General features: G+C 36.5%; 3 protein-coding genes across 5 annotated transcripts in view; all 3 read left to right on the top strand.

Annotated features, from left to right (window-relative positions):
• The window catches only part of LOC117111889 (arylsulfatase A-like), a 7,694-nt gene extending 4,011 nt beyond the window's left edge, over positions 1–3,683 (top strand). For 2 of the 3 annotated variants that reach the window (XM_033254914.1, XM_033254912.1), the window contains exons 4-5: positions 1,577–1,829; positions 2,610–3,683. In XM_033254914.1, the coding sequence (XP_033110805.1) occupies positions 1,577–1,829; positions 2,610–3,092 (736 nt within the window). In that variant the 3' untranslated portion in view covers positions 3,093–3,683. Of the gene's footprint in view, positions 1–1,309; positions 1,378–1,576; positions 1,830–2,609 lie in introns of all 3 variants that reach the window. The other variant, XM_033254915.1, reaches the window with a different exon arrangement.
• Positions 3,684–10,077: 6,394 nt separating this feature from the next.
• Positions 10,078–10,718, top strand: part of LOC117111895 (arylsulfatase A-like) — a 6,259-nt gene continuing 5,618 nt past the window's right edge. Inside the window, exon 1 of the mRNA XM_033254921.1 lies at positions 10,078–10,205. The gene's annotated coding sequence lies outside the window, so the exon portion shown is untranslated. The remainder of the gene's footprint in view (positions 10,206–10,718) is intronic.
• LOC117111894 (arylsulfatase A-like) overlaps positions 10,115–10,718 on the top strand; it is a gene marked incomplete at its 3' end in the record, with an annotated part of 9,669 nt that continues 9,065 nt past the window's right edge. The window contains exon 1 of the mRNA XM_033254920.1: positions 10,115–10,220. The remainder of the gene's footprint in view (positions 10,221–10,718) is intronic.

Raw genomic sequence — 10,718 nt, 5'->3', positions numbered from 1 at the left:
TATATATACAACATAGCATTGTCCTTTTAAAGTTCGTGCACCCATGTCTATAATAAACATTTATTTTACCAGTAAATAAGTAGTAGTTAATTCTTCATGCCAATGGCAAACATTTACTACTTTAGTACATTTTCAAAAAAACCAGAGAACAGTGAAATTACATGGAAACATCTCGAACCGAACATCAAAGGTTATAACCCGCGGTACCGTTGCTCTTATCATAATCAACTGATAAACAATTTACAACTGTAATTACAATTGCTTTGCGCATGCTCGCTATCGTGTTCTCATTATGATCGACGTCGCCGTATCATACCATGATTATACCATTAAACAGTTTAATAAATTACACCACCTAAATGTTATAAAGAAACAATAAATGGGGACTAGGTCTAGTACATCGCGACGATTGTTTAATATTTTTGAAAATATGCTCGATGGCTAACGGTCTATATTCTAAAATACCAATCAAACAGTATATCTAGAGTATCAATATTTTAACTATCAACAGTTTGACGTGGATTCGGGCATAGATACAAGGACGGTGAACGTAACGTGTCGCCTGTCACTCATGATCAGGTATAGCCTAGCCATATATATTGCGCATGCCTATTAATGTTGGGAGGCTCCGGGCCATAAGCCGCTTTTCCACTATTGGAATTTATTCGCGCGAATTGAAAGCTTCGGCTCATGCGCATGCGCATTCACATTTCTATTGGAGTTTTTGCGAAGCGAAAAAATGCGCAACCAATCAGAGCTCAGGAAGCGACCCGACGCTTTGATGCTTTGCGAATAAATTCGCCTAGTGGAAAAGAGGCTTTACAGGCGACCTAGCATGGACGTTTGTTGCGAACGATTTTTCCGTTTGGCCTAGAGTACTAGAGTTGCGCGCCTCTCTGTGGTTATCGTAATACAGGCGACAGATATAACTCGCTAGACTGTTAATCATGTATCCAAAATATTATTTAAAAAAATAAAATTATATTAGGCCCTTATGCTTGTGTTCACTGTTAAACATACTTGTGACAGTACAGTATATGTGGGATGGTGTTTTTATGCAGGGAGGTGGTAGTTTATGTTGCTGTAGTATTGTACTCCTCTTCTGTATGCTTTTTGATTGTTATTTATTGCATCTATGATGTAACAATTAACAGGAAAAAGTAATAAATCAGTTTCTCGGAAATTTATCTTTTTATATTTTAAAATGCAATATCTTTGATATACATAATGCTCATAACTGTGTAGTTTATTTGTATATGAGTCCAAATTAGTAAATCATTCTCTTAATTTTGAAACCTTTAATATGAAGGCCGGACGTAAAACTTGAGGGCGGGTTTTCAGGGATCTTCAGATGTGGAAAAACTTCGACCTTTGAAGGTGGATATTGTTATTTATTGAATTTATGATGTAACAATTAACAGGAAAAAGTAATAAATCAGTTTCTCGGAAATTTATCTTTTTATATTTTAAAATGCAATATCTTTGATATACATAATGCTCATAACTGTGTAGTTTATTTGTATATGAGTCCAAATTAGTAAATCATTCTCTTAATTTTGAAACCTTTAATATGAAGTCCAGACGTAAAACTTGAGGGCGGGTTTTCAGGAATCTTCAGATGTGGAAAAACTTCGACCTTTGAAGGTGGATTTCGTGTTCCTACGATTGCTTATTGGCCAGGGCACATCCCAACGGGTGTCTCAATGCAACTTGTTAGTCATCTTGACATCTGGCCGACACTTAGACGTTTAAGTGGTTCCTCTCCAGATGAATTTGACGTCACCCTCGATGGATTTGACATTTCGGAAGTACTTTTTGGCAACGGAAACGTAGGTATTTTTTATAAATGCGAGTGATGGTGTGTCGTCAGTAGGGATTGTGTGGGTATATGAGTTAAGCCTAACATATTATTTATTATACTCGCAGCGGCCTTTCGAGAGGCCGTGAAGCCCAGCCGACAAAATGCTGCAAGTATTGCCATATGTAACAGAATATTCTAACGCATAATATAATATTACTACTCCCACGTCTTTAACTATAATTTTAGAAAGACCTCTGTAAATGAAAGTCAAATAACCTTTTAAATAAAGAACATGAGCCAATAATAATTTTGTTATTGTAAAATTATTGTTTTTTACGATATTTTAATGGCCATAATTAATAGGAACTCAAAATATGCCAATAATGGAAAGACATGTAAAAGAATGGTGCTACGATATTCTGGACGGTAAATCGTCACAAGCATTTTGTCCTTACTCAAATGATAGACCTACCTATTTTAAGTATGACATGATACCATTTTCCCCAACGTCTATTACCATACGCAATACCGTACGGTAACTCATTAAACGAGTGCAGAATTTCAATGAACCCTTTCCGGCATTTAAAACAAACTCAACAACTGACCAATCACAGCATGGCCAGGAAAACGCGTTTGTCCCCACAACACAAAACGCATGTGTAGCTCCACAAACGTATGATTTTATGTACGTTGACGCTGTCGCTTTATGGACAGCAATCCAAATGGGAGGCTAACCGGAAAAGTCCATTTGGTTAGTATCGGAGCAATATTGTTCTACAGTGTTTACATTTTAACCTTTTCTCCACAGACTACAAGATCCTCAATGTTGTTCTACGATATTACACCTGACCCGGACATAGGCCCGTTTGCCGTTCGCAGTATTCGATACAAAGCTCACTTCTACGCAGAATGCACCTTCAGGTGTGATCCGGACGCTATTGATGAAATGTGCAGAGCAGAATTTCCAATAACGCGTCTTCAATCTCCACTTCTTTTTGACATTCTTAAAGACCCAGAAGAACGTGTCGATTTAGGTAAACTAAATGCGTACAAGAGAGTAGTTGAAAACTTGACTATGCTAATGGACACAGAATCTAAAAAGATAATCTTTGCCGAAAGTGTTCTCAAAGAAACAGATTCGTCACATGCGTTGTGTTGTAAAGAGGATTGTGAGCCGTTTCCCTATTGCTGTAATTGTGAATCAACGTACTCGGATAATCTCTTCCCTGTTAATAATTATAATTTGCGAGAACTTCGCATTAAAACGCCTAACTGCAAAACTTTCACATAACACATTTTGATAGTTATTCATTTACTTATTACAATATCCATCAATAACGGTCGAACTTAAAATTTACGCTTTTTTAACCTTCACATGTAAAGCTAGGAATCCATTTGTCCGGTTGAGATTACGTCACCGTTTGCGGTGCGGTCCGTTTTGATGATCGATATAACAGTTTTAAACGATAGTGATTCCATTAATGCGGTTACGGTTGCGTTGCGTCTCCGTAACCGCATGCATTTATTTTAATCGCTCCATGGAGCGATTCATCCGTTTTGAATTCAGCCCACTGTGTGGTAATATCCACATGCACGTGCTCCGTATAAATAGAATCACTTAAAATGCACTGTTAAAGCAAACGCAACTGGAGCCGGATTTGCTTTGAAACCTACATTTTCGTGACACCGGAACCGCAACCGCAACGGGACAAAAACATGATAACAGGGTGCGCCCATCGCAATCATCTTTTGACAGCGTGAGTCACTTTTGATGTTGGTGTGTTGTGCATTGCGACCAAAAAGTTGCCATAGGCGCCTCTAGAGTAGGAGGAGTTGCCAATGTAGTTGCAATGTCCCGATCACAGCAAAACGCATAGATAATTTTGGTGGGGGGGGGGGAGAATGAACATTTATTTAAGCTAGTATACAACTGACGTATTTCATCTATGACTCATTCTGACTATGAGCCTTCTTCTACAAGTCATACGGAAGTCGGTTGAATAATAGAGTGCAAACACGACTAATCCTGTACTATACGGCGATAGATTATGAAAAACACTGGAACTTACATCTATAAAGTATGCATGTGTAGTATGTATAATTTTTAATGTGTCTAGTGATATGCATACAAGGCATTGACAAGTTGTAATTAAGAATGGGAAGAGTAATTGTAAAATGCTTCACGTACACTTACTCAAGGGTGTATCCAGGATTTTTCTGGGTAGGTCCTGATCATAATTTTTTGGATCTTTTCAGTGGGAGACAGAAAAATCGATTACAGCGCCACCAGCGGATAGCAGGCTCAGTTTCAGAATTGCTGGAATTGAGATAGATTACGTCACGCAATTGCCAAGGTCTTTGGACTCTTTGCTGGTACCTCATCAATGCTTTTTCATTTATGTCATTGTGAAAAGGCCCTAGAAAAAAAACACATATACATTTTTTCTCCCCGACGAATTGTGGTTTTTCTCCCCGATGGGAAGGGGCAGCTCTCCTTGACGGGGTCTTGATCTCGTTAGAAGTACAGTTGTGCAATAATGATGTATAAGAAATAGGGCCTATGACAATTATTTATCTCAGGTAAAATCATTGATGCAGTGGGATATACTTATTTGTATATACATAATCAAATTTGAGAATTAAAAAGTCAAATTTTGATCCTACAAAGCATATCTTAAATGCATGTGGCGGAAACTTATTTTTTTGTATACTCGTCTTCAGTGAATTTTTGTGTCTACTGCCATCTATAAACTATAATACCATAGTTTCATTCAATGGGGCCCCGACAGTTTTAAACAGTAAAAGCTAGGTTCTGATGTTTGACATTGTTTCTGATTTTGTGATCAATCTGATTTGCATTGTATATACGTTATGAAAACATGTTTTGTTTCTCACTAAAATGTTCTCTTTATTTACACCAAGTTCCGAAATTTGGCCTATGTAATCAATGTTGGTTAAATTTTGTCATAAAATTGTCCGAAATGTTTCATCAGTCATGGACAGTGGCATATCTAGAAGTTACGAAGTACAAAAACTAATCTCATTAGAGAGGGCGCACTTTATTGACTGTATAAAAGCTGTCTCTTATACACATCTAGATGTGTATAAGAGACAGGTTGAGGGGCGGTAATTCGATAAATAAGTTGATTTTTAACTACTTTACTGTGATTTTGGAGCGACTTATGGAGGCGGGGGGGGGGGGCACGAATATTTTTTGGAGGGTCGAGTGCCCTCCCGCTCCCACGCGCATTCCTAGATACACCACTGGTCATGGACCATTCTATGTTCACTGTTAACTCAGTTCATAAATGACATACCATAATCTCTGAGCGCGAACACCCCCTCGGACCCCCACCCTCCTTGGGACCTTCACCCTCTGGACTCCTATGCGTCCCCTTTCCCCCTGCGTCTGTTTGTCCGCTCCGCTCGAAAACTAATGCTCATTTCGCTTACTTATTAGGGGATCCCAATAAGAGTAAGCGCCAGGGCTCAAGAAGACACTGTCAAGGCCTGTTTACAATATGTTGACGAAAACGATCTTCTCTCTACAGAAAATTCATTTTTTTAAAGATGTTAGATAATCATTAGAAATAATAACATCGTTCATATTTTTTATTTTCAAAAAGTAAAGTATTTATTGTTGATCGTTATCGTCATATATATTATCAACATGCCTTCACGCTATTACTTCGACTCATACCCCGCAGATAGGCCTTTCCCCCTCCCCCTCCCAAGAACGGTCGGCTACCACGTTGCACTGAACATTCCAAATAACACTCATTTTCCATCCAAGCCTGGCAATCTAAGCCCCGCTAATTTCACTGCTCCAAAACTACGTGTACGACGATAATGCGACATCGGCAAGTCCATGATTATTCTCAATAATACAGTAGTACGGGCTCAGAGCACATACTCAACGCCATCGTAATAGGTTTCAATATTTCGACAATAATTCCATCATCAACAACAAATACAGTATACAAACGAGTAGATCCTCACCCCTAATACCCAGAGTGCAGATCATACTGTATATATGTACTATACTGTGCCCAAACCAAGATTTTACAGTTACTTTTAATCATGTCACGTGTTCTTTAATAAGTCAATGCAGCAGTAAACACATGCTACCGGCGGGAGCTTATTAGCATTATGCGTTGCTGTATTATGTAAGTGATGTATAATTATTGTATAGTGATGGAGGCTTAATGTTTTTGTTAAAGCCCCATTCCCGGCAAAATTTCAGTTTTTAAGAAAAATCTAATTTTTGTATAATGTTATAAAGATTTATAAATATAATACGGAATTGCTAGTTTAACTGAATTTAGACATTCATAAGAATGAAAAAAATGTAAAATAAGACTGAAATTTGATTTTTTGTGTTCCACACAAAAAAAAAAATGCGGATGAATTTTTCATGTTTGATTTTGCGGATGAATTTTTCATTTTGATTTTGCGATAGGTCGTGAGAAGAAATATCGTAGGCGCCGAAAACATTAGCCTATCCAGCGCTGCTAGGCTAGGCCTAGCCTTACCTCGATTTAAGTTCTGTTATTACACATAAAAACGGCCGACATGATATTTTCCGTTGCTAGTATTGACACTTGTGAAATATAATATTTCATAGGAATTATTTCAAATTCGTTAAAAAAACTGATTCTGACTGAGATTTTGACACTTAAACAAACATATGTCAGCCTTAATCGAACGACCGCATTGTGCGAGATACGAAGTACAAAAACTAATCTCATTAGAGAGGGCGCACTTTATTGACTGTATAAAAGTATACGGTACATAAAAGCGAGAGTATTCCAGTGGATGCGATCTACAACCTCTGAATTTGCCTAGTAACGATGAATTCGTCCAGAAAATGGTAATATTTTATGAGAAATAGTCTGTATTTCTCTTTTTTTTTTTAATTCTTTTGCGTAAAACTAAAATTCATGCCAATATTTTTCCATGATTTGCAATAATTGGAGTAATGCAAATGAATATTTTCTAAAAAAAGTCAGTTTTTAGTGAAATTTTGCCGGGAATGGGGCTTTAATAGTTCTGTTTTTATGACCATCAAATAAAAAAATAATAATAAAAGTCATCACGTTTTTTCAGTTTTATAAATGTTATATTTTTGCTGAGACTGATTGCCTGTCTTTTGTAAATCTGGAAAAAAACATTTAAATTTAGCATTTATTTGTTTATTTAATAATAAACGGTGATAGCCACTATGTGTGCACAAAACCGTGAATATCTTGGTACCCGGTTAGGGATAGGGGTAGTTCGAGGTAAATCAAACCAAGGATAAGTCCGAAGATTGTTTCCAGTGGGTTTCTTCTGGTGATGAATTGGGCAGTACACCGGGAGACAATCCCCTAATCTTTCCTGAAGAGTGTACTGCGTTCTTTAACGTGTATATGGGCCATATTGCACACGGGACCAACGGCTTAAACGTCTCATCCGAAAGACAGTGCGCTATCGTAACTTGTATTTCAGCTGAAACACAAGGAGAGGCAGCGATTGGAATTGAACCGGGAACCTAGAAATCTCCACGGTTCAGCGCACACACAGTGGCTACCACCAGTTTAGCCGACTGAACTAATCTGTTTAATAAAGGTTTCAATAGCAGACCGTCTTTCGGATGAAAATTTGATTGTCAATTTACGCGTCAAAACGCAGCAGGCCTTCTTACACTTTTCAGAAGTAGGGGTTCCTGTTAAAACTTCTCAATTCACCACCAGATAGCCCCCAACAGAAAATATTCTAAATCGTGGATTTATACTTGGTGTGTTTTACAGCCGAATACATCTAAGCTAATGGGGCCCAGACGAAAAACGCTCACTTTCAGATTTTCTATTACGAGGTTTGCAAAATGTATTGCCAAATAAATGGTCCACTTAAAAAAATACCGAAATTAAATTTCTTTAGATAAGCTAAAATCACAATGACAATCATTTGCAAGTCCTGTAAGTTTTCCTTAACCTTTATATAATATATATAGGTATGCATATAGGCCTATAATAATATATACATATATATAATATATATATGTTCTTTTTTTGTACAATAGTACAAGATGTTGAGTTACAGTTCATTTCTGTGTATTTCGTTTTCTGAATAAAGTTAAGGCGTATTTTTGTTATTGTAGTAGGCCTAATTCTAAAATCTTTGTCATATAAATACAGTAAGCACCTAGAGTATATACTCTTTGCTACTATTAGATGTCTGCGCCAAATAAAATGGTTAAAAATAAGTCTGTATTGTGTCGATACTTGTCATGTTCCTTATTTCTGTCCAGAAATGTCTCACATGTTTACAACTTATATAATACTTATGTTTTCCGTATCAATAACATGACAATTATTACAATTCATTGACTCCCTTAGTCTCCATTTATACAATCATTCGTTGGTTGGAATTTTCCTATAAAGTAATTTAAAGTGGAATTAGCTATTTTTTAAGTCTGGTAATTTTTCTTTTCCAAGAAAAAATACAACAATTCATCCAATTCCTCTCAACATCGCAGAAAATGTTGTAACACACATTACCAACTCATTTGTATATTCAGTATTGTATATAATATTTTATTTTTCACAATTATTTCTTTTTAATTGTGAGAGCAGATTGTTAGACAGCCTGAAAATATTAAAAACATTTTAAAATCTGCATCTTATTTCTCCAATTCATCCGCCAAACAAGGCCTAGCATAGGCTTCAAGTGGCAAGCCCATCAGTCAGGCTTACACGTCTTCCGGGTTGCTTCCAGTCCGCCGGCCAAAATTTGACACAATCCCCATGGTCGATCCGCTCGAATCTGTCCACGGTCAATATGCTCAAGTCAGCCTGGTCTAGTCAAACGACTCGGTCGAACGATCCCTTCGAGTTGACTCTGTCAGTTACAACCGAAAACTATATAATAAATAACGTTATAAAATCTACACCTTACTTCTCATGTGCGCCAAAGTTGGTAGGACCGGGACCGAGCTACATATGTAATATTGACAATGTGTGAAAGTTTTAAGTTAATCGGTCCAGTAGTTTTTGGGTTGTGCTCCCGGAAGGACAAACACGCCACAGACAGACAGCCCCCACAGCGATGGACAGACAGGCAGAGCTCATTGCAATACCCTCTTCCCCATTTCTTAGGGGCGAGAGGGTAACAAGATAATCTGAGATTGCGAACCCTCGCCCTGTTGAGCCATACCAAAGATATTTAGCCATACTAAAAAATAACGTCCGGTGGTAGATCCGCTCGAGTTGGCTCAGCCAGGCCAAACGAGGCGCACATCACAGGCCTTGCCTGACAAGCCCATCAATCGGGCGAATGACCATTTTTAGTCCGTCGGCCAGATTTTTACACACCCCCTACTTTGGCATGTGGTCGATCCCCTCGAGTCGCACCCTCAGACGCGCGCTATTGCAATCCTTCACCTCTCCTTCGGAGATGCGAGGGTGATTATAAATATTTCCTATCTAAATTTAATATCGGAAAACTAAAGTACTGTACAATACATGACGCTTTGGATCATGTATTCATAATTCATGTAAATTTGGCCAAACGAATTCATTATTGTAAGTATTTCTATTTTGAGTTAATGAAATTCTGAGTTTAATAAGCTGGTAGTAAATTGACAGCTAAAGTGCTTTAAAAAAAGATCTTCATAGTTTGGTTTTCTATGTAAGAATATGATTTGTGATATATTTAGTTCGTGATTACATACAAAATAAAATATATTTTAAAAAGTGTATAGAAAATATGAATAGTAGAGTGACGCGTATAATTTGCAATCTGGTGCGGCTAAAACCTTGAAGGTATAAAGGTAATTCTACGATTGGAGACTTTGATGATCTATTTGGTATAATTTTTCACACCGCTAGGTCTTGAATCATGAACGTTTATTGAGGACCATTTTTACATTTTTTTTTTTTACATAAGCGTAATTATAACATAGATTGTAAACAGGTTTAAAACGTTAACTACTTATATTAGTTTGATGGTGTTGACCAACACATTAAACAACTATAAATATTTCATAACTGAATTTAATATCGGAAAACTAAAGCTGTACAATACATGACGCTTGGGATCATGTACTCATAAATCATGCAAAATACGTCAAACAAATTCATTAATGTCAATATTTCTATTTTGAGTAAATGAAATTCTGATTATTAACCCAATAATTATGCTGGTAGTAAATTGCTAAAGTGCTTTAAAAGGATTTCAATTGTTTAGAGAATATGGCTGGTAGAGAGACGCGAGTAATTTGCTTTCTGGTGTGATTTAAAAAAATAAATGTTACTTTGCCAGTTTATCAATATTAATTGCGGTTAGAGTTACCATCGAATTCATACAACTGATTCTTCGATTATAACACTTATTATTAACGCATAAAGCCGGATTTAATCATAACACTGTCTCATATCAGGTGATGTATGATCTTTTTTTTTTACTTTTTTTTTAAGATTCACTATTTATTAATAGATATTCAAGATTCACTATTTATTAATAGATATTCAAGATTCACTATTTATTAATAGACCTTCAACAAACTATAAATTTATGAAAGGTTTGTAAATCTAAGTATCTTTCAAAATTAATAATTGATCCTTTGACTTCGTTATTCAATATTTGATTGAATGTTTAAATGTTTTTAACAGTAATATAGTACAGTGCAGTATTTTATTAGTACAGTATATATAGATTAGTAAAGCACAGTACAGTAAAGTGCAATACAGTATGATCATCCGTATTTGACAATCTCTAATTTCCCTCTCTGACCTGTTTTTGTTTTCTTTTTACTTTTCTTTATTTGTGTTGCTTTCCTTTCTACTACCTTTTTTCTGTTTCAACCATTTATTCATGTTCTTTATATTTTCTGTTTTTTCTGGAAAGCGCATAGAGATGAATGTCACATGCGCTGTAC

The sequence above is a fragment of the Anneissia japonica genome, unplaced genomic scaffold, assembly GCF_011630105.1.
Source record: "Anneissia japonica isolate Jap-2015-1 unplaced genomic scaffold, ASM1163010v1 scaffold287539_len122650_cov154, whole genome shotgun sequence".
NCBI lineage: Eukaryota > Metazoa > Echinodermata > Crinoidea > Comatulida > Comatulidae > Anneissia > Anneissia japonica.
This window is presented reverse-complemented; position numbering and strand designations above follow the sequence as displayed.